We start from the raw sequence: 24,998 nt of genomic DNA, 5'->3' as shown, positions 1-24,998 counted from the left end.
TCACTAGGAAGGACTACTTCACCTCCTTGTGGCCAAGAAAAGCAGTGCCACTTAGACACTTTGAGAAGAACAACTATTCTGTAAACTCTGATGGACAATACCTGATTTTATAAACACATGGATATTGATTTATTTTTGCAGAAGGATTATGGATTACAATGCACTGAAGGGTTGCTTGTCATCATCATATTTAAACCACTGTACTGTAGTTAATGATAGAGCAAAGGTACAACATTTAGAGTGATAACTCGTGCGTGTCTTATTAAGAGACTGCGTTGGATGGGATTTGTATCTATCTTTGTGTCTAACAGTGCCAGTATAGAGCTATTTTGGGTAAAGATCTAGTTTTTTTTCCCTATAGTTGATCTTTTGTCACTGGAATAAACATAATAATGTTTGTTAACAATACTAAAAGCACTTTAACTCGAGGAGGAGGCTTTATTGTGGAGATTTTGTTTGGATCCAAGTTAACTGTACATGGCCTTTTATATATGAAGATAATGACAAAGAGTGAAAGAATGTATTTTGAATTATAGAAATTGTAAAGTGCCTATGAATCAACAACAACAATAATAATAATAATAATAAATAAGAGCTGTTTGTTAAGTCAAGTTACTATTGTGCATGTATTGTGTTATTGTTAGTCAAATTATTGAGTATAAATGTAATTAGTTTTATAAAATTAACTTAATGAGAGATCAGTTGTAAGCTTTTTAGCTGGCAAGTGATAAACCACCTATGAGACATTATTATTATTATTATTATTCAGATGGTTTGTGTTGTTGATATAAAGAATGAATTTGGTTTTATCTTTACACATTTTGCCTGTCTTCAACTGCGGCTGTAAGGATACATCTGTTTCATGAATTTCCTTTTGTGTTTAGACACTTTTTCATAACTGGACTTCCACTTTACCTGCTAATGATCTCAAATGACTGTTTTTAATAAACGAGGAGTTTTGAAACAGCTGCACAATGGTTTTATCAGTGTGTTCAGTCACAGCTTTGTAACACCTGGGGTGACTTCTGAGTGTTAAAAACACCCGGGGTTTATTCCCTGATTCCCAGCATCATGAAAATGAGAGATGACATCGCGATGCCCACGAAATCTGAAGTCACTCTAAAGCATGACGCTTTTCTTACTCTTTTAGAAAAATGGCATAAAAGTGACACTGGGATGTAAACGCTGTCAATGTGTACACTTAAGAGTCCTAATATATCTCCTTTATGGTAATATGAACTTTGAAAGTACTAATATGTAGCTTTTGTACCTTATGGTCCTGCCCTAAAGATGGCTTGATAGATGGAGATGGGTAGAGAGATGTGATATTATATTGTGGTGCATTAATTGTACAGTAAGAGTTTCCATATGACATCATTTTCATAGAGTTACATACAGAAAAAGTACTGAACCTGAGTCACATGTTCGAGAAAGAGGGAAAAGATTTCTTTTTTGAGAGTGAAAGCCATTTGGTCTCATTCTGTTTAAGACATTTACTACAACAGATCTTGCAGGTAAGAATTTATGCTCGGCTGTAATGAGAGATATGCGAACGCATGCATATTTGGTTTCATTTGAAGTCACAGTGAAATAGACTGAGTTGTTTCATAACTGCAGCGTGTGACCAACTGTTTCTGAATGTGTGTCTGCACTTCTGCAATTCTGGATTTGACAAGTAATTTGCACTTTGACCATGTTTTTGTGTGTGTGTGTGTGTGTGTGTGTGTGCATCAAAGTTGAAATGAATGGTTAAAGTGTTCCCTGGTTAAGAAGGTTAAACTGAACACCCACAAACACAAACACATACAGTAATCGGTCCTTTTCTATTAAGTTGCACTTCACAGATAAACGTAAGACTGAGGCTGTAGTGGAAAACAAAACAAAATATTAGTGAGCAAAGTTAGTCTAAGCTGTTTGTTGAGATGGTATTATCTTTTAGTTTATTAATATGCTGTTGGTTTGATGCTTTCTGTATATAAACCTTACATTTTCTTTTCTGTTTCTTTCCTGTTTCCGGCCTGCAGGTGCTCAACAGGAAACTCATTCTGCGGTGGATTTCTTGCCTACGTTTGGTGTGTATCTACTTTGAGAAGGATTTCCCAGTTTAATTCCCCTCAGGTTCTTGTTAAAGTTAAGTACTGCAGGAATGGTTCACACAAAACAGTATAAAACAACATCAACAACAAATATTTACTGCGCAGAATCTGGCTCCAAATGACGTCATTTACTCAAGATGGCAGCGGCCACACTGAAATGCTTTGGCTTCACTTTTCTTCTTTTTTACAGTTTATGAAAGACACCAATAAAAGCGCTGAGATCTGAACCAGAAAAAGCCTCTGCTTCAGCAGGTGAAGAGCTGATCAGACAGAGATGGATCTCAGTTTCATTTATGGACTCAAACTACATGCTAGTGTTATCATAAATATCTATATTTTAGTTCCATTACTTTTCAACCATTCAGTCTATATCCACACCTGACCAATGAAAATGCTACTAGAAATTTTATTGCATCAAATTTTATTGAAATTTTATTTCTGAAATGCATCAGAAAACTATCAACAATCAAAGATGGAACTTTAATTTATTTACAATGTAGAAATGCTAGAAATGTTTCGGAATGGGATATTTGTAAATATATTAATATATGTATAAATATGCTAGTCCGTACAGACATTACAGGTCAAATCTGATGTACCCTTTATCTAAACAAACTACATATAAAACACTGCCTATACAAATCCAGTGCTGACATATGTTGAATTGAACTGAATTGAGGTCATTTGTTTTATAATTGTTGTTTTATTACAGACTGTGGACTTTGTCTTTTTTTTGTAAATTGAATTCAGTTTGAAATCAATTTTTAAATCAAGCTTCCTTATTTTAAAGACCCAAATACACAGAATGAGCAAATGTTTAAGATTGAGATTTTTGCAATGGTAATTGAACAATGTTTATGTTTATGCAAATAAAAGCCTATAATAAAATCTGTTTATTATAAAAGACTTGGATTAAAGCAATTAAAGATTGAAATAATGATTGCCTTGACAAAAAAATGGATGGACCAGAAAAATTGAGTTATTAAAAAAGCTGTATGGCAGTATATAGAGTATAGTTTCGCCAATGGTATTAAAATGAATAAGTCATCATGAAATCAGAAATGATTTTATTTACTTTTTTTGTGCATATTACTAACATAAGGACTTATGTGTCTGGGTCCAAGCCTCTACTCATTTCACTTCATTTCACCCTTTATGAGCACTATTTCATTAATGTCACATATTTAAAGGCACAATATGTAAGCTTTCATGGCTAGAGGACGCATATTCAAAACAAACAAAGAACAAAGCCGTAGTTTTATGACGCTGTAACTGAGTGTGGATTCATGGGAGTCGTCATCTTCATCCCCACAGCCGATGTAATCAGACAGGGCTCGGCTGAAATCATGTTTATGGACGAGCCAGTGTATTAAAGATTTATTAACACTGTAGTATGAAACAGAGTGAGGCAGAACCGTCGAAGCGAAATGAGGCCGCCGAAGCGTTTGCTAATGAGAGACGATTGACACACGCCTCAAAAGCAGCGGGGCTTTTATTACTTCACACTTTACTGCTTCCGCTCCTTCCAGTCAAGCATATGTAAGGTAAAGCAATGCTGTTTTATCATACTATATACGTTTGAAAGTTCTGTTATAATTCTACTCTGCGTGATTGTCGCCGGTCTATTAAAACGCAAAACGTATTAAAGCATATTTAGTGTTTCCATGTTTTCTACAAAACAAAGGAAATTGAGGGTGTATGACATCATTAGTATAGGCAACACAATGACACTTTAGACACGGTCCGTGTCCCTCGCTAAAGTTTCTCTGAATTTAAACATTCTACAAAACATTTGGGATAATGTAAGAACACAAGTAAGCAAAGTATATAACACTGTTCTAGTGGCTTTTGGATATTTTAATTAAAAAAATCTTACATATTGCACCTTTAAGCTAAGTGTCAGCCTCCATGCACACAATCTTAGACACTGATATTTGAGCTCAATCACTCTCAGGCCATCTGGGATTTCAGTATGGAGATAAAGCTTAAGGTTATAATCTTTCAGTGTTAAGTGACATTGTGGGTGTATATTAGCACAGTTTGTTGTTGTCTTTGGGCGTGTGGCAGGTGTTAGGACCCAGAAGCGGTGAAGCGTGATGTCATGATATTCTCTTCTCCACTTCTATCCAACCGTGAATCTGCTCTGAGCTGAAGTGCATCTCAATAAAACCCTGCCCTTTGTTCAATATTCAGTTTCACTCAGAAATACATCACAACATTGAAGTCAGTTGCAACTTCAGGTTCATGGGTACTTTAAGAGTGATACTTTTCAAGGTATTGAAGTAAGACATTCCTGTGTCATGACCACTAATTTGCATATTTGTGTGTGTAAGATAATTGTGGGTTTTGTTCAAAATAGACACAGATCTGAATGGATGGTTTTTGGTAATTCATTATACAACACAGTTTTTAAGAGGAGTACTTTGTACTTTTTCTTAACTACTGTTTTGACACCAGTACTTTTGTTTGTAATAGAGTATTATTTCAGCAATATAACAGTACTACTTCTCTTTCCTCCACTGAGTATTTCACCATGCACCACATAACCTGGTAACCACCAATGACACATCTTTCATTATTATTGTCATTATGATTATCATTCAGATGGTTTAACTTGATAAAAAGAATGACTTTGTTTTTGTCTTTTGATTTTATCAATGTGTTAAATCACAGTTTCATAACACCTGGTGTGATTTGGAACTGAGAGTTAGAAACACCCGGCGTTTATTCCCTAAAAATTCCCAGCATCATGAAAATGTAAGATTAAAGTGCACCGAGATGCAGATGAATTCAGCCTTCGTCTGTAGTCACTCTATAGTATGCACATAATTATTAATATTTTTTTTGAGCAACTGTAAGAAGTCACATATACACACAGGGACACAGGGGATCAAACGATTTTAGATGTAGTTCTCTACTCAATATTTATATCTTAATAATTATAGTTTTATTGTTTGGGCAGCACTTAATTAATTGTGTGCCATTGATGAAGACCTTTATGTACTTTAGGGTACTACTGTATGTACTTTTATTTACACTTTCATATTAATGTGTTGTTTCAGGGTACTGATATGTAATTTGCATGTGCTAATATTCCCTTAAAGATACAAATATGTACTTTTAAAGTGGAAGTGAAGCAGTCAGTCACGTTTACATTATTTATTAAATTGGTTTCCACTTTAATTAAAAATATATAACAAACACAATTAATTTGATTTGTTTAACTGCATGTCATGTAACCACTTTAGATTTATTTTCCAGTACTGTAACAGTATCTGTAACATCTCCTAAGTTCCACCAATACCAGGATAAAATATTTGTTATTTAGGATAAGCATCAACATTCACAACCCTGTTATTTTTAAGAGAAAAGCAAGCATGGGCTGCTGCGTGCATGGTTTGGCAGAATGTGCGCAGCGCTTGCTTTATTTTCACTTAAAGCTGTCATTTCAGTTCATCACGATCTTATAAAGCTCTGTTATTACACAATGAAAGTATGCACAATGACTCTTTCACACTTTTCAGCACTGCTGTGATTGGATTGATTCTAACTTAAAGGGGTCATATGACATAATTTTGTGTATTTGGTGTAATTAAATGTATTTATGCAGTTTAAGGTTCAAAAACACATTATTTTCCACATACTGCACATTATTGTTTCTCCTCTATGGCCCCCTTTTCTGAAACGTGTCGATTTTTACAATGCTCACCGTTCTGAAAAGTGAGGTGTGCTCTGATTGGCCAGCTATCCAGTGCATTGTGATTGGCCGATTACTTCAAGCGTGTGACAGAAATGTTACGCCCCTTAACATACTGTGATGTCGTGTTTCCTGGTAAAACCCATTATAAACGAGGCATTTGTTGCATCCAGTGGGGACATAATTACTGAATATAACGACTTATTCTGTCTTTTTACACATCGTGTTGCATGTCGCACCACGTAAACATAAAACCATGTCTGCATTTGTGATCAGAGAAACAACAAGCACTGCTCTACACTGCTCAAAATTCGTGTTTGAATCAACAGTGGCCGAATTTTTAAATGTGCACACATCTGAATATTTGGGTTGAACTGTTCTGGAAGAGTGTTGTAAATACAACTTAACCTCTGATTTCTAGCCGTGTTCTCTTTTGGAAGAACAAACAAAGTAGTTTCACTTTCACAACAAAACAAAGTGTCTCCATGACATGGCAGCAGTGGTTGCAAAAGCTGAAATTAAAAGTTACACCTTCTTTGGGCGGCGTTATGCAAATCTTCCTACACAGTGATGTAGACATGTGGGGGCGTGTTAGAACAAGCTGTTTTAGTTAGGAATGGTTGAATCTTAACTTTTATAAATAATATCTCTCTGGATTTGAGAATTTAGTCTTTGCAACTTCACAGATCTTCTTTATGCACCAAGAGCTTGTGACACTCCGAAGGGAAAGGAAAAATGTAATTGCATCATATGACCCCTTTAATCACCTCTGATTGGTTATTGCATTCCCGAAATCAACAGCTATGTCTGGGACTGGCTACATTGCGCAATGCTTTAAACACCTGTTATAAATAGAAACCCTAGCTCTTTGCACGTTAGTCATATTAATGTTAATGTTAGTTATTCTTTTTGCTTTTGTGCAACAGATAAATAACAATTTATATGCTTTTAGTTATATTTTACTCTCCTGCATCCCGAACACACACGAGTGTCTACACTCTTAAAAATAAAGGTGCTTTGAAAGGTTCTTTACACTGATGCCATAGAAGAACCATTTTCTTGCTATTGTGTAAATAAAATGCAATCATATAATCTATAAAAAAAATTAACTGCAGTCTGAATATTTGAAAATGTAATTTAATCTAAATACAAGAAATGCATTTTTGGAAACGGATTAAATAATCCAGATTAGTTACTAGCCAGCTCTGTTTACCATTTAGGGAATCCAGTTAGACAGATAGGTTAGGGTACATTGTAATGCGCTAATCATAGTTTAAATATAACATCATTTTCATATAGTGGGTCATAAATAGAACTGAACTCGTGTCAAAGATGCAAACGAACAGGAAGACTTTGATGAGTTTGAGAGTGGAAACCACTGCATCTCATCCTGTTCAAGACACTTACTACAACAGATCTTGAAGGTAAGAACTCATACGCTAGTATGTGATCCATTTCCTGCTTTTAAACATTTGACATGTAATGAGTGATATGTAAATGCATGCATATTCTGTTTCATTTGAATTCATATTGAAATAGACTAAGTTAATTGTGCAGCGTGTGCTCATGCAATTGTTTTTGAATGTATAATGTCTGCAGCTCTGCAATTCTGGATTTGACAAGTAATATGCATTTTTGACAACATGCTGGTTGTTTATGTGTGCATTAAAGTTGAAATGACTGGTTAAAGCAAGTGTTCTCTTGTTAAACAGGTTTAGCTGATTGCAGCACAATTTGCATTTTTTGTGTAAAAAGACAAAGTTATAAGAGCACATTTCTGATGTAACATTTAGGATTTAGTTTAGAATCCTCAATGTGTTTGTGGTGTTTAGATTGAGTAGGCGAGACTTTGAAATGCCATTTGAATTAATTGTATAATTTTCTGTCAAAGCGTGTGTGTTTGAGATGAGATGACCTTTTCTGCTGTCTGTGACTCATTGTTATAAAAAAAGACTGAAAATTCACCTCAAGTTCAGAAGTGGTTCAGACTTTCCACTAGACTAGGCGAAAAGTTACTCTGTTATGCTCTGATAAATGCATAACTAAACACAAATGCACATCCACCCACCCAAAAAACGCCCACATTAACAGTGCTTACAGTAATCGCTCATTGTTTTAATTAGGTCGAGCTTTACAGAAGTACAGAAGTCTGAGACGATTGTGAAAATGAGATGTTATTAGCACTTGGTTGAGGTAGAATTAAATTGTTCATTGAGACTGCTTAATTGGTTTGGTGCTCTGTACATCAAACTTGTTTTGCAGAAGAACTGCACTGCTGACATTCACTTTTCTGTTTCTTTCCTGTTTCCGGCCTGCAGGTGCTCAACAGGAAATCTGCTGTCTTATTTTCAGTCGAGCTGAAAGCTATGAAACTCATTCTGCGTTGGATTTTTTGCTTCAGTTTAGGTACCTACTTTATGAAGGATTTCCCAGCTCAAAACACAGTCAAAGATTCCCCTCACAGGTTCTTTGCAAACTGTACTATTTAAGGAATGTTTCTCAACATAACACCCTTGAGTTGTTCCAAACCCATGTGTCTTTCTTTCATCTGCAGAACATGAAAAAGGAGATATTTTTTAAAAAACAATGTTTCTCCAGTGACAGTTTTCATAACTTTTTTTTTTTCCTCAGAGCGTAGTCTGTATAGTGTACAGCTTGCGCAATAGTAAGCCTTGTTAAGTTGTACGAAAGATTTGTATGAGATATAGATCCACATATAAGAATACTTTTCATTTTTCTTTATGCTTTCCTTCAAGCAATTTTTTATACTCTTTGCTTGCTTTGTATATTATTTGATTTTATATTTCTCATAAGATTTATCATTCAAACCTTTTGGATCAGAAAGATTTAAAAAAAAGAAAAGAAATCAATATTCAGCATGATGCATTAATTTTGATCAAAAGGGAGAGTAAATTATTATACTTTTTCAATGATTACAAATAAATGCTGTTTTTGTCTTATTATATATATATATATATATATATATATATATATATATATATATATATATATACAGTATATATATATATATTTAAAAAAAAAAAAAATTTCATCAGAAAATGGAAAAGCGAAAACGAAAAAAATAAAATAAACGAAGCAGCACAGCTATTTTCAGCACTGAGAATAATCAGAAATGTTTTTTTTTCAGCAGCATCTTAAGACCCCAAACGTTTAAACTGAAATGTATATAGGCTATAGACGTATTACTGCAAAGCAACATCAAACTAGAGTTTTTATTTTAGTCAATTTTAGGGAGTTTAAACTCTTCAGTTTCTCTCCATTGTTTCATACGATTGTCGTAAGATACTGGTCTTCTATAAACTGAACTGTTATGTCTGACTATTGTAGGCTATTGTCAATTTTTATTCATGCAGGTTTTGTCACTGATTGCCAAGTGAATCTTTATGGATTGAAGGGAAGCTCAATCCGTCTGAGCATCAGTCCCAGAAATCAGTCACTAACTAATGTTAGATGGCTACGATTCAACAGGAACGAAGAGCTTACAGACACAAAAGAAGTTTCTCCTCATTTTGAGAAAAGAATAAGACTAAATGTCTCAGACTGGTCTTTGACCATACTCAACCTTGAGGAAAATGACAGTGGACTGTATGAGGCCATTCAGAAGTGGGTGGTTAAACCTCTGGCTGCATTCACACTTACAGTGGAGGGTAAGATCCATGCATCTCATCTACACTGCATGATTATAACATGATATATACTTCAGTATCTCAGCTCAGATGTTGCTGCTATCTCATCTGTGGTGTTTTTCCAGACACTGTCTCTAAGCCTGTAATCAACGTGAATCAATATGACTTTAATTCATCTGCTGGAGTGTGTCGGGCCACAGTGAACTGTTCGGCTAATGGCAGCTGGGCCACGTTTGACTGCCACCAAAATGTTTGTGATAAGACACGATCCTTTCTTTCCTCCATTAACATCACTGTCACTGCACTGGACAGCAGCGGCATCAAATGCTACGTCAACAACAACGTGAGCAGGAATCATTCTCAGACTCCCATTATGTGTAAGCATGCTTTCTTTAATACTCGTGGTCAATACTGATGTTATGTTGTACTTTAACCTGTAATCATTCATTTTGTCAGGTGTGGGATTTCAGACTGTATCTGTAAACCCTGAGTTAATGTTCTTATTTGCATATTTATGATAGGTCATTAGTAACCCATTGAAATAATGAATAATTAAGTTGGCTTGAAAAAGCCATCTTACTGAAATCCCATTTAAACTTTTTCCTCTGAGACCAAATTTTAAAATGTATTTCCTTCTTGACTTTTCAAGCTAGAAGCACCAAATTTGGGTCATACCTTCAGACTGGTGTGATTTGGGTTGCTAGATGTTTTCTAACTGATACGGCTTACGGTTTTCGTAAACCAGACAATCAAAACCACCCAAAATCCCATAGACTTTTATTGAGGGGTTGAAAACTTTTATACAATAAGACTTATGATGTATTTAAGCTGTCTATTGCTATAGTAAAGCTTAACTTCTCCCTACTGAAAATACAGCTTAAACCAGCCTAAACTGATCGACTGGTTTGACTGGTCTCCCAAGCTGGTTTTAAAGTCGTTTTGGCAACTTTTTTTTAAGCAGGCCAGTCTAGTGTTTTTTCTTTTCTTTTTATTGAATCAAGTGGTTGATGGTCAACTGGATTAGCTTAGAAACATGTTAACAACATTATATTAACTTGCTAATCTTGCTAGAAACATGCTAACAAAATGCTAATAACTTACTAATCATGGTAACAACATGCTAGTACCATGCTAATCATGCTAGAAAAGTGCTTGTAACTTGCTAATCATGCTTAAGAGGCTAACATCATCTAGTAACATGCTAATCATGCTATAATCATGCTAGTTACTTACTAATCATGATAGAAGTGTTAACAAAATGACAGTAATTAGATAATAATGTTAGCATCATGCCAGTAACGCTTTATGTAACGCAGTAATGCTTTTCATGCAGGAATCGTGTTAGCAAACATGCTAGTAACTTGCTAATAATGCTAACTACATGCTAGTGACTTGCTAATCACACTAGAAAAATGCTAACAAAATGCTACTAACTTGCTCATCATGCTAACAGCATTCTAGTTACTTGCTAATCATGCAAAAACATTCTAGCATCATACTAGTAACGTTAACCATGATAGAATCATGCTAGTAACATGCTTATCATGCTAGTAACATGTTAATAAATGTGCTAATTATGTTAACAAAATGTTAACAAAATGCTAATAACATGCTAAAAAATTTTGCAACCTTGTTAAATATGCTAAAAACATGCTAGCAACTTGATAAACATGTTAGAAACATGCTAACAGCATGCTAGTAACATGTTAATCATGCTAGAATCATGATGGTAACATGCATTATAGGGTTACTATTATGCATAAAACCCTTATGCAAAACTGATAGTAATACTGAGATAAAAAACTAAAATTAAAAACAACCCTCAAAATATTTCTAAATTGTTACTTAATTGTAATATGGTGCAAACGGTCATGTAACAATGTGCACAAATCATTATTTGGCGTTTATAACTTGAGGCTTCAGAAAAATCTGAAGATTTCGACAATAATCAAGGGCTAAAGCAACTGAAGTAGCTACTCACCAGTTGCACAAGAGGATAAGGCTGCTGTTTTCTTCTGAGCTATTCTGAGATGTTTCTGAAGTCTCTGGTCTTTTGCTTCGGATTTAATAGTGCCCCATCTTCATTATGATCAGTGTCGATAAGGAGCTTAATATGAGGGCAAGGCCCATTTTTAATTAGCACAGTACCTGAGCATGGTCTGATTAACCCCCCTTCCATTAAGAACATTGTTTTTAGTCTATAAGCTATACAAAAGCACATCAGGCTTTCAAATGTAATTTTATTAAAATGTTCTTGCATGTTTTAAAATTTAAAATAACCAATAAAATAACGACTAAATTAAATTAAAAAGGCTAGGTGAAAATAGCTGTTTTGATGTTGTTTCTTTTTCTAAAATTTGTTTTAATATTTGTATTTATCTTCAGGCCATGAAAAGCTGCAAAGTGATTATCATATCCTCCCATCGCTCATCGTTTGGATCGTTGGCACCGTTTGTGGTGCTGTTTTATTGGGTTTGGTTATGGGTGGGATTGTAGTATTTGTCAAGAGAAGAAGATGTTCAAAAGTTCATCCACAGGTATAAATCACTCAGATTGTCTCTCAGAATTGAATTATTTGTCACGATTCTTGTTTTTTTTTAAAACTATGTTCTTTCTCTCTGTATCAGTCCAGTCGTGTTGTGATTGAACAGCATCATGAAACTATTTACTGCACCGTGGAAAAGCCGGCCGCATCCCAGACATCTCCAGGAAACAACACTGTCAGCAACAAAGTAGAAACCATCTATGACAGTCCTTCACGACATGTATGTAATATCTTCCTGAATCGCATCTGAACAGTGAGACTGTACTTTGAATCAATGTTCTTTGATCAGTTTAGATGCATTGAAACTCTGTGTGACCTGTTTATTTGTTGGTTTGTGTCTTGCTCAGACCAAGGCTTGTCAAGTAGACAGCGTGGAGGTGAATAGAGACAATCAGGAGCAACAGCAATCTGGACAAGAAAGAATTATTCAAGTAAAAGCTACAGTTCACCAGGCAGCAGAACCTGATTCAGATCCAATTAACACGGTTTACTGCAAACTGGGAGAGATATGACACAAACACATACTGTATACAGCAGATTTAAATATACTTCAATGTAAATTTTGTGCTTTCACTAGTGAATTGATGGGTTTAAGCATCATTTATGGAAACAATAAACACTGTATGATGTCTGCTATTTTATGAAACAGTATATGCAGTACACTCTTAGCATTCTAGCGATGCAACAGAAGGACCATTTTTGTTTCCCAAAAGAACCTTTCAAAAAAAAAAAAAAAAAAAAGAAATGAAATGAAATGAAAAAAAAAAAAAAAAACGTTTGTGTTAAGAATATTTTAATAATCTCAGGGACCTTTTTAAGAAATGTGCAAAATGGAAAGATTCTTCATGGAACTAATAATGGAATTAAAGAGCCTTTATTTTTAAGAGTGTGTGCAGTGAAATACATTTAGAACAGTCCTATATTGTCGTCCTGTGACCTCATTGTGTAGCATGTAGCATGAGTTGTCATCTAAGAAAAGTGTGTCATTTTGCATTTTTAATTCCATTTTGTTTAAAAATGTCATAATTTTGAAATGTTGATGTTAAAAATAACAGCACATATCATGTATAGTTCATTCCTTACACTGGAAATGAAATGTCAAGTTGAGTGTAATTACTTGATTAAAGTATTCTTTATCCCATACATCCCTGTGGTTGCTCTTTTTGAAGAACATAGCATGCAACATACTCGTCTACTGTATTTTGAGTTTTCTCTATCACACTGATGCATTGTTTTTTTTTTTGGGTGTTCAGGTTTAATCTCATTTGCTCATAACAGTATATGCATATGTGTGGACAACTCATAGTTAGAAATGGATGCGAAATATTGTAATACTTAAGTTTTATCTTTGTAAAATAAAGGCAATTTAACCAGTTAGACTTTATTTCTGTCATATGTCTACAGACGTTTTTACTGAGAATTATCGGATGTTTAGAATAAGTTTGATTAAATTGTTTTTGACTGATGTTTTTGTGTGTTGAAAACATATTTATAATGGCAAGAAAACCAATAAAATATTTGCTCAGGTGCCGATGATTATGCTTTCAATATGAAGATAATCATTATGTAGTGACCTGATTAACTCAACAATTCAAAAAGTTCTGCTTATATCATGGATGCAGTTTTACGGCAATGATTAATAAAACTGTCAAGGATTGGTAAGGGAGGAACTCAGGTGCAGACAGGAATCGGGTTACACACAGGATTTATTAATACAAAAAGGGAAAACATAAACCCACGAGGGGGAAAACAGGACTAGGGCAGATACAACAAATACTAAATAGGACTGATTAAACAAGATAAACAAAGACTCAAAACAGGAGAACACTAACTACAAATAACACTCACGGTTATACAGGATACAATATCTCAAAGGGGAATAGTCTTTCACAAGGCTGACAGGTAGGAACACATATGAGGAACACAATGAACCGACGCAAGACAGAGCACACTAGGAAAGCTAAATAGGGGAACAATTAAGACACGACAGGTGGCACAGATAGCAATCACGACACGACTAGGTTAACAAGGGGGGCGGGGCAAGGGAACGAGACAACACAAGCACATGGCCCAAAGGCAAGGCCATGTGCTTGTACACAAAACACGGGTCTGCCATGATCCTGCCTCAAGACTAGGAAAAATCAAGGACACGAGGGCAGAATCATGACAGAACCCCTCCCTTAAGGAGCGGCTTCCAGACGCTCCTCAAGGGAACATCAAACACGGGACATGACTGACTGGGACAGAGACACAAACCAACAAGACATGACAAATAACAACAAAGGCAAACATGAGTACACAACGGCAGGGTTAGGGTGACAAATAAAAAAAAACAAACAGGGAAGGGGAGGGGGCGGGACCACAAAGTTCATGGGGGACAGACCAGGGCGGGTGGGTGGGGTAGGAATCTTAGGAGGACAGGACGAAGGCTGACGACGGGGGGTACGGGCAGGTCTGGGTGGTGAGGGGCGGGGAGGGGTCTCGGGACAACTGACAGGGGACATGACAGGAGCAGACAAGGGACGCGGGGCAACACTTACGGGACGCGGGGCAAGACTTACGGGACGCGGGGAGACGACAGCTGGACACGGGGGGACAACATCTACTGGACACGGGGCAACATCTACTGGACACGGGGGGACAACATCTACTGGACACGGGGGGACAACAGGACACGGGACACCTACGGGACACGGGGCAACATTAACGGGACACGGGGCCACACCAACAGGACACATGACTACATCAGCAGGACACGGGGCAACACTCACGGGACACGGGGAGACGACATCTACGGGACACGGGGAGACAACGGCAGGACACTCCGGATTTCTGGGGACAGGGTCTGGGGACAAGACAGGACTGACGGGGACTTCTAGGATCCGGACAAGACTAGACAAATAATCTGAAAAGGCTTTAGCAGCTAGGATAATTGGCATCTCCTTACGAGATGAGACAGACTGTACTAGAGTCTTTGCTGCAGAGTCGGCCGCGGCACTCTCCTCCGCTCTCACGACTGCAGACTTGTATACAGCTCTCTTCTTTGCCGGCTCGGGCACGCCAGCGCTCACCGCTGCTGGCTCGGGCACGCTCACCGCTGCTGGCTCGGGCACGCTCACCGCTGCTGGCTCGGGCACGCTCACCGCTGCTGGCTCGAGCACGCTCACCGCTGCTGGCTCGGGCACGCCAGCGCTCTCCGCTGCTGGCTCGGGCACGCTCACCGCTGCTGGCTCGGGCACGCCAGCGCTCACCGCTGCTGGCACGGGCACGCCAGCTCTCACCGCTGCTGGCACGGGTACGCTCACCGCTGCTGGAGGCGACAGAGTCGCAGGACCGGGAGACCCCTTCTTCCTCCTCTTCCTTCTAGGCCGCGGTGCAGAGGTCACCGCTGGGACAGAGACGGGTTGGGGAAGTTCGGTCTCGGGCAGGGCAGACTCTGACGCCGACTCCCACGACAATCGTCTCCCTCGCTTCATGGGGAGACTGCAGGCTGTGGAAGGCGCCTCAGGGCTCTGGGGGGGACTTGCCTGATCCCCCAGGGTTGCCACGGCCAGGACACGACCCTCTGGAATCATTGGCAGGTGGGTAGGTGGAGGGGACCTCTGTGGCTCCTCCTCTCGACCGCTTGCTCCGGAGCGACCTCCCCTGGTCCCCCGGAACACCACTAGGCGAGAGCCCTCAAAACCATCCCGCTTGCTGGCTGATGACATCCAGCATTGCCTCCTGTCTGCTGAGTTCCCTTTTGGTCGGTTCATTCTGTCAAGGATTGGTAAGGGAGGAACTCAGGTGCAGACAGGAATCGGGTTACACACAGGATTTATTAATACAAAAAGGGAAAACAAAAACCCACGAGGGGGAAAACAGGACTAGGGCAGATACAACAAATACTAAATAGGACTGATTAAACAAGATAAACAAAGACTCAAAACAGGAGAACACTAACTACAAATAACACTCACGGTTATACAGGATACAATATCTCAAAGGGGAATACTCTTTCACAAGGCTGACAGGTAGGAACACATATGAGGAACACAATGAACCGACGCAAGACAGAGCACACTAGGAAAGCTAAATAGGGGAACAATTAAGACACGACAGGTGGCACAGATAGCAATCACGACACGACTAGGTTAACAAGGGGGGCGGGGCAAGGGAACGAGACAACACAAGCACATGGCCCAAAGGCAAGGCCATGTGCTTGTACACAAAACACGGGTCTGTCATGATCCTGCCTCAAGACTAGGAAAAATCAAAGACACGAGGGCAGAATCATGACAAAAACCCTGTGATACTAAAGCTTGACTATCAGTGGAGTGACTATCAGATACTCTAGACAAAGTGCACCGACATCAAAAATCATATGAATCTCAACAGTGCTGAATGTCAAACGATGACTTCCTGCTGCAGTGCATGATGGGAGAAAGCAACGCAAACACTAATCACTATAGTGGTGATTTCAACTGAAATGCACAAAACATCAGCGTCTAAACCTCTGTTAATTCACAGTAAGATCTTCTGTAGATATATGACAGAAAACTCAAGTCAAAGATGATAGATGATAATACAAAGGCAGAGTGAGAAAGGAAAAACACAATCTCTAGTAGATGATCTAGTAGATCTTACAGAGACTGTAGAGCGAAAATGCACAAAATCATGAAGTATGCCGAACCATTTAAAATGTTATATACCTTACACAAACTTGAGAAAAGTCTAAAATTATCAAAGCTCAAAAAACTTTATTTCTCCCAAACCCTACAGTGGTGATATTGGGAAGGCTTTTAAAAGTCTGCTTATAAAGATATTTTAAAGGTTTAACAATAGTTTCTCCTGCTTGACCCCAACAAAAGATTGTAGCATGCATAAGTCTTAGCTAGGCCTATTGCTATTTTCTTTTAATACTCACAATTCTGTAATACATATAATAAATGTAACAGTAAATGCAGTACTGTATCAGTGGTCAGAATCATGATTTAAAATGTCACAGATTATGAAGATTTGCAAATTATGTTTAATAATTTAAACTATACAATTAATAATCAGGGTAATATATCAAATTCTTCAACATATTCTTTTTTTGTATTCCAGTGTTGATGAAAGTTGTCCGAGCATTCGTCATATTGATCCAGAAACAGCACCTGAAATTATGCTAATTAATTCACAAGTATAAAACATTTTGTATGTATGTATATATATTTCTAATTGCATTATATTGTGATATTTTGCATTATTTCACCTTAAAACATCAATTTGGAGTAAATGGTGTCAGAACTCTGCTCTCCTAACACATGACAAGAGTTTAACATATATTTATTTAATTATACATGCATTTATCTTAATGTGTTACATTACAACAAACAACTGCAAAACTGTTGTCATACCTTTATTTTCTTTATTTTTCTTCCTCATTTCCTCCAATGATTTCAGGCCAACATTCATATAGGTCACAGACGGAGGCCCAGTTACAGCGTCTGCATTAACGAAATAATGAAAGAGTTAGACATTTACTTTTCTTTTTCTGACTTTAGTCTTTCAGTTGTTTGTAATACTGATGTTTTGTTCAAAACGGTTGATGGCTACTATTTTGTTGTCTATGATAAAATAAACCAGATACACAAAGATCATCTATTCATGCTTGCTTTGTCACACATTGATATCTTATAACTTTATTTTAAAAAGGTCATTGCACTTCATGTAAAGACACTGTTAGTGTTTCTGAGTGGGACTGACTGGAGCACGCTGGTGTTTGTCCATTGTTCCTCTGATGCTCTGATGTCTGACTGATGTTCTGCAGCTGATGGTCTGTAGATGGAGACGGAGATCCTTCACCTACTCAAACACAGAGAAACTTCAGGAAGGACCCACAAATGGCTCCCCTGCCTCGGTTTATGACATATATTTATATAAAATCATCTTTAACCATAAAAAGCTTTCAAAGATCATTATAGATAAGATTGTCTGTATAAATGTTGATGTGAAGAGATGAGATGCAATAACACACAAATGGTGTGCACATCCCAAACATCCAAATACGATGCAGGTGCAAGACAACTGAATACTATAATCAAATAAAAAAATGAAGTCTGCACACTGAGAACTACTGCTCCAGAAGAATTTAATTAATTAAGCTCAATTAGCATAAGCTCAATATTTAAGCTTTTTTTTAATTTTTAATTTTTTTATTTAAGAGATGAGATGCACCTTTGTTGCGTCTGCAGCAGAACTGCAGGACCAGTAACAAAATTAGCAGAAATGCACCACTGAGTCCTGTAATCACTCCAATCATCAAAACATCTGAAGATGTTGGTACTAGAGATCCTGATGTTTTGAAATAAAAGGTCAGCAGGTCAAATTAATCAAGTCAGTTGAGGGTAGCTAATCAACAGCAATTTGATTATCTATTTATTTCTTAAAATAGGTTTATAGATATTTTTACTCATGTGTGATAAACAGATATAAAGTCTCTCGCCTGATAGTGTGAGTGTAACTGTGTCACTGGTGTGTGAGGATCGTGATCCTCCTGTTTCTCTTCCAGTACAGCTGTAACGACCCGTGTAAGATTCATTAACAGAACTGATTCTGTATTCCTGTGACTGACTGACATCAATCTCTGAATCATCTTTACTCCAGATGTAGCTCCAGCTGCTGACGTTTTTCTCCTGTATGTCACATGTGAGAATGACCGTCTGTCCTCTGAACACATGTTCATCAGGATCAACACGCAACACAGGCTTGGGTCTCTCTGTGTGAAATTAATTTAAGACAGAACATGATACTGTTGATGGATGCTGTTCATTTTCATAATTGTATGTAACGGAGGCCAGCGAGTAGTGCTGTGCAGGTAAACCTCACTCCCCGATCTCAAGAGACGCACTGGCGTCAGACGCTAGTGGCTGTAGCCATTTAGCCTCCTTGTTAGTGTGTCTGCCTCCCATGCCGGAGACCCGGGTTTGAGCCCCGCTCGTCGCGAGTGCGAGGAGCATCAGAGAGGGCATCTTGCCGCTGCAGCGTTTTGAAACTGCACTTCCTCCATCAGTGTATTTGACTGGCAGGTTTATTTAGTTATAAACAGCCATATTTACTTCAAACTGTCATTTTGTTTAAGTAAGGGTTCCAGCATGAGTTTCAGTAAATTTACTACCTCTGAAATGACTCCTCTAGGTATTGGTAGAGGTAGAGGTCTACATAGCACACCTGTCCCATTCTCACTGGGTCACCGTCTAGGGGGGCATAGGACATATTTTGGTGAGTATTCTGTCCCCTGTCCTTTTAGACATAGGGATATAGTGGCACCCGAAAATCAGCCTATGATTGAGTTACAATCACCACAGTGCACTAGTACATCAGTTCCTAAACCTCCCTCTGATGATGTGAGACTGGTTGACCAAATGTGCAGCAGATAGGGAAGCAGCTAGCTGATAGCATTATGTTACACCTCAACACATCTAGCCCTACAGCTACTGTGCATGCAAGTCCTGAAGAAACAAACAATACAAAAGCACCTTCCCCCATTAACACGCTAGATCTATCCCAAGTCCAGTTGATCACTCGGAGAGAAGTCAAAGACCCACCCGTTTTCCGAGGAGAGAGTTCAGATGCACTGGCTGTCGATGAATGGGAGGAATTAATGAAGAATTACGTAAGAAAAAGCAATGTTCAGCTGGAAAATCAAGCTGAGGAAATTATTGTCCACCTGAGAGGCAGAGCAAAGGATGTTGTGAGATTTGGGATAAAAAATGGTGAAATTGATGTCCATAATAACCCACAGGCCATCTACAGGCTCCTGCGCAAACATTTTGGCTCAAGCCATTGCTACTCAATGCCCCTAGCTGACTTTTATTCTATCTTGCTAAATTACCAAGAGGGCCCTATGAGTACTGGCTTAGACTGAACAGAGCTGCTGCTGATGCTGCTAGCTGCCTTAGAGAGCAGGGTAAAACGTTTGACAACCCTAGTGTTGAAGTCACACGTATGTTCATCAGACACTGCCCCAGTAGAGATTTAGCTCTTACCTTTAGATCAAAGACGATTGATAAGTGGTCAGCTCGTGAGGTTCAGGAAGCGCTGGATGAATACCACATAGAGAAGGTCTTCTACTGAAAGGAGTAGACAAAATCAGCATGAATAAAGTCGAGGTTAGCCCTAACACTCCATTAGTTTCAGACATCCCAGAACAGAAACCTGCTATAAGTCAAGACACTTCCACTCTAGAGAGGTTGAGGGGAATGTTAAAGAAAGTGTTGCTTCAGGGACAAGGTTATGCTCAAGCCAATAAAAAGCCCTATACTAACAGGAGACTTCCACAGATTGAGGGCTTAAGAGACGTGCCATGTTATGTAATGACAGCTCACACTCTGCCCTCACACACTGTCAGGAGAACAGACTGTGTTTCCTGTGTCACTTACCTGGCCATTCAATACGCAACTGCCCGGAGGGTAGATGTCCTCCTCAACATTTTCAGCAGGGAAACTGATCAATTGAATGAGCCTCCCATCTTGGATTTGACAGACATTAATGATTATGAAAAATTGTGTCACACCTACAGCAACGTAGTGCCACCAGAAAAAACACTGATTGTGCAAGGTGTGCAGACTCTCAAAAACTGATAGCCTATTCTACACAGAGGTGTCTACTGATAGTGGTCATGCTCTTAGAGCACTGGTGGATAGTGGCTCTATGGCGTGCACTCTAAGTGAAACAGCCAACAAAAAACTTTCACAGTCTATTCCTAACATTGGAGAGAAAACTGCTGAGGACTTTGTTATTGTTGGTTGTGGGGGGTCACCTGGTCACACTTTCCGCCATGTATGACCTCACTGCATCAGTCTATGGCTATAAAGTGATAATTCCTGTTCTAGTGGTGCCAGGCCGAACCGATGACATGATCCTTGGCAGTAACGCCATCAAGTGGCTCATTTCACAGATGAAAGACACTGTTGGGAGCCGAATTATCACGTCCCCAGTAAGTAATGCCCATGCTAATAACTTTCCCCAATTGATATCTCTGTTGTCCTCCTCAGACAGATGTGGTGCAATGCTGCTTAAAGTTGGATCGGCAAGGCTCAAAAGATGTGTTGCACTACAACCGATGTCTGAACATTTGGTGTGGGCTAAACTCTGTGAATCTGATGTTTCTGCAGTGGGAAGTACAGTCATCATCGAACCCACTCAGTTCAAAGCCAGACCTGCTCAAATTCTAGTGGGGAGAGTTGTCACCTCATTATGGGGAGATGGCTGGGTTCCAGTCAAAATAGTAAATCCTACTGAAAAGCCACTCACCCTTAAAAAGAATGCAAAAGTTGCAGATGTGTCATCCTGTCTTTCTGTGCAAGACTTTCCTGCAGTGTTAATTTCGTTGACGAAGACTATGACGAAAAATATTCGTCAACTAACCTTTTTCACAGACGAAAACTAAATAAAAACTAAATAAAAAGTCAGATATGATGACGAAAAACGTGACGAAATATAACTGACACTTTAGTCAACGAATAAAAATGAGACGAAAATATATGGGAGGGACGAATGGAGAAGAGATCCAATCAGAGCGAATCTTTGAGGGTAGGTTGATCTATGCAGAAGCAGCCGAGTCATTTTAAAAAGCCGCGGCAAATGCAAGCGCAACAGCTAAACAAACACAGCAGCAGTTACACAGAAAAGAGAACAAAGATGAGTTTGCAGAAATTCGCACAGTTTCGATGACGTTTTCATAACAGTTAAGTTGTTTACACAGGGAACTACACTGCGTCCTTTTGAAATGCCATTGCGACCCAAATTTTTATGGGGTCGTAAATGTATCACTGATTATTTTTGTACCTACTTATGTGTAATGCTATGTTTTAATATGAGCATTTATTAAAACAGAAATGTGTATTTTAAGAATACGTTTTATAACGTGCTCTGAGCACTCAACACATCAAGTTGGCTTCAGCCCCGCGCTGTGGGAAAGTTGAACTGAGCAGCTGGTTACTCGCGTAACACTGAACCGAGCTCTCCTTCAGGACGTTTGCGTCCTCCTGCACCCTGAACGAACAAATACAAATCGCATTTTAAATAAACATAAGAAAAAGAGCGAAAAGTGAAAGAGCTCAATTCAGCAGCGCGGTGTTCTGGTGTTCAGGGAGCAAGCAGAGACGCGTCTCAAAGTCTTCTTGCTTTTGTACCGACAACAAATACATACTAAATATGTCGAAATACCCGTCTTGGAAAGTGTGTTCGAAAAAGTCTGTAGTTATGTCTTCAGTGAAAGTAAAGAGTCGGAAAGAAATCGGATGCGTATCTTTATGATGGATGCATTTGTCTCTTAAAGTGACCGCACCTAATTTACTAGCTCTGCTGTCAGTGTCTTTACTGTATGAAAATGAAAGTAAATCAATCACTGCTCTTGATTGAATTACTTTGTAGTTTTAACAAGAATTTATCCAAAGTCAATCCGAAAATCAGATAGAATAGATTATATTGTTTTACTAGTGACTAAAAAAATAAAAATAAATAAATAAATATTAGGGAGCTGAGCATGTTTTGCTTAAGTGTTTCTTTCTTTAATTGCTAATGCAACCTTTTCACACCACAGACTGAACCAAATTAAGCATTGCATCAGACATTATCAAGATGAATTTGTTGTTCTGACACAGTTTAACCCTGAGTTATTGTCATATTTTATTACCAATTTCTAAACTACAGCAAATAAACTGTGATATTATAAGAAACGTTGAAGGTGTCTGAATACATTTTGGTTTGATTGTGTATTTTATTTTACAGTGAAGACTATGCAGTGCTATTTTAAATGAACAAAAAAAAACTTAAAAAAATGTAAACTGTGTAAATAGCACAAATAAAGAAATAGAATGAACATACAATACAAATATAATATAGGTGGTTGTCTATTTCAATAATACTGTACTTCATCTTGAAAGAATGTCATATGCATTGCATATCATTCAGGACGAATGCATATCTTTTTCAGAGAGCATGTATATTTTTCATTGAGAGCAGGCCTTATGTTTATTTTATAAATACCATTCAATAACAGACTGATGGAAACATTTAGTCAAGTCAACTAAGTTGACTTTGTTCTACTAAAAAAAACTATACTAAGACTAAAAGACTTAAGACTAGACTAAGACTAAAACTCTTATGATATTTAGTCGACTAAAACTAGACTAAGACTAAAACATTTCAGATGACTAAAATGTGACTAAAACTAAATGGTGTGTTATTCAAAAGACTAAGACTAAGACTAAATCCGAATTTGCTGTCAAAATTAACACTGCTTTCCTGAGCCAGATCGCATCCAATCCAGTGCGCAGTTCACACAGCTCATCATCTTCACCTAGGTCAGAGAATGAAATTTCACAAATTTTGACTGACATGGGCTTGGAGGATTTGAACCTCTCTTCTTGTGAAGTCTCCTCTGAGTGGAAGGATAAACTGCTGCAGATCATTGAGCAGTATGAGTCCATATTTTCGAGGCACAAAATGGACTGTGGTGAGGCAACATATTTTGTACACAGAATCCGCCTATGGATGACAAGCCCTTCAGACTTCCATATAGGCGGGTTCTACCATGCCATTATGATAAGCTTCGGATTGCTCTAAATGAAATGGAGGAATTGGGGATAATCCGTAAATCTCAGAGCGAGTATTCATCTCCTCTCTTCCTGGTTGTCAAGCCAAGTGGTGATCTTCGCATCTGTAATGACTTCAGGTGGTTGAATGCAAGAACAGTGAAAGATGCACATCCTTTGCCTCATCAGACAGATGCTCTCGCTGCACTTGGTGGCAATGTGTTCTTTTCAATGATGGACCTCACGTCAGGATTCTATAACATCAGAATGCATGAAGACGACAAAAAATACACAGCATTTTCCTCCCCATTTGGCCTCCATGAATATAATAGGATGCCCCAGGGCCTGACAAACAGCTGCAACCTTTATTCGAATGATGATGTCCATCTTTGGTGATGAGAACTTTACAAGCCTGTTATGTTATCTAGATTACCTTATGGTCTATGCGCCATCTGAACAGATTGCACTTGAGTAACTGCAGATGGTTTTCTCACGTCATGCTGCCAACAACTTGAAGCTCTCACCTAAGAAGTGCTACTTCCTTCGCCGGTCTGTTAAGTTCTTGGGACACATCATATGTGGAGATGGTGTTAAGACAGACCAGAGTAAAGTGCAAGCTATAAATGATGTGCAGGAAGCCGATCTGATGGAATCTGATATGGAGACACCAAGTGCTAAGAAAATCAGATCTTTCTTGGGAATGGTTCTCTACTACCACCATTTCATCGCGGGATGTTCTGCTAAGGCTAAGCCACTGTTCAGTCTTGTGGCTGAGCATGCTACACCACAAAAAAGAGGTAGAGCCCATAAACCAAAATTCAAGAAGGGCAATGTTAGACTGTCTCCAGCTGACTGGACTGTTGAGTGCAGGGAAGCATTCAAAACTCTGAAACATGAGCTTGTGCATAGTGTCACCTTGGCCCATCCAGATTTTAATGTACCATTCATCCTCGCTGTTGATGCCTCCTTTGATGGCCTGGGAGCCGTCCTCTCACAGTTGCCTCCCGATGGTGCTGTTGCCAGACCAGTGGCATTCGCCAGCAAGACTCTATCGCACTCCCAGCTGAACTATCCAACACATCGGCTGGAGTTTTTTGCTTCTTAAATGGGCGGTCTGCGACAAGTTTAGCCACTGGCTGAAAGGACGACGTTTCACAGTCTGGACGGATAATTATCCGTTAACATACATCTTAACTAAGCCTAGGTTGGATGCCTGTGAACAGAGATGGGTCTCAAAACTCGCAGCGAACAGTTTTGATCTGCGTTATGTGCCTGGCCCAAAGAATGTGGTTGCAGACGCACTAAGCAGGGAGCCATTTGTACAGTCATGCATAGGCCATCGTCTTGTAAGTGAACCTTATGCCTCATTGCTGAACCAAGTGGGTGGAATGGTGGATGATACAGTACAAGATGCATTAAGATATACTGCTGCTAACTGCCAGTTAGCTG

The 24,998-nt window shown here is 38.6% G+C and overlaps 1 protein-coding gene and 1 long non-coding RNA gene across 2 annotated transcripts; one reads left to right on the top strand and one right to left on the bottom strand.

The window, feature by feature from the left end:
* Positions 1-7,113: 7,113 nt before the first annotated feature.
* Positions 7,114-12,730, top strand: LOC113105878 (uncharacterized). The gene is made up of 7 exons (XM_026267246.1): positions 7,114-7,217; positions 8,112-8,199; positions 9,168-9,461; positions 9,566-9,817; positions 11,826-11,977; positions 12,068-12,205; positions 12,333-12,730. Exons 2-7 carry the CDS (start codon positions 8,160-8,162, stop codon positions 12,495-12,497), a joined length of 1,041 nt encoding a protein of 346 aa, XP_026123031.1. The 5' UTR covers positions 7,114-7,217; positions 8,112-8,159; the 3' UTR covers positions 12,498-12,730.
* A 4,645-nt stretch (positions 12,731-17,375) lies between these two features.
* On the bottom strand, positions 17,376-18,294 carry LOC113105907 (uncharacterized). The gene is made up of 3 exons (XR_003292413.1): positions 18,187-18,294; positions 17,716-17,814; positions 17,376-17,456 (listed from the first exon to the last, which is right to left on the bottom strand). It is a non-coding gene; the product is annotated as an uncharacterized LOC113105907 (long non-coding RNA).
* Positions 18,295-24,998: the final 6,704 nt, after the last annotated feature.

This window comes from Carassius auratus, chromosome 7 (assembly GCF_003368295.1).
Source record: "Carassius auratus strain Wakin chromosome 7, ASM336829v1, whole genome shotgun sequence".
NCBI lineage: Eukaryota > Metazoa > Chordata > Actinopteri > Cypriniformes > Cyprinidae > Carassius > Carassius auratus.
Note: the sequence above shows the minus strand (reverse complement) of the source record. Positions and strands in the feature narration are given on the sequence as shown.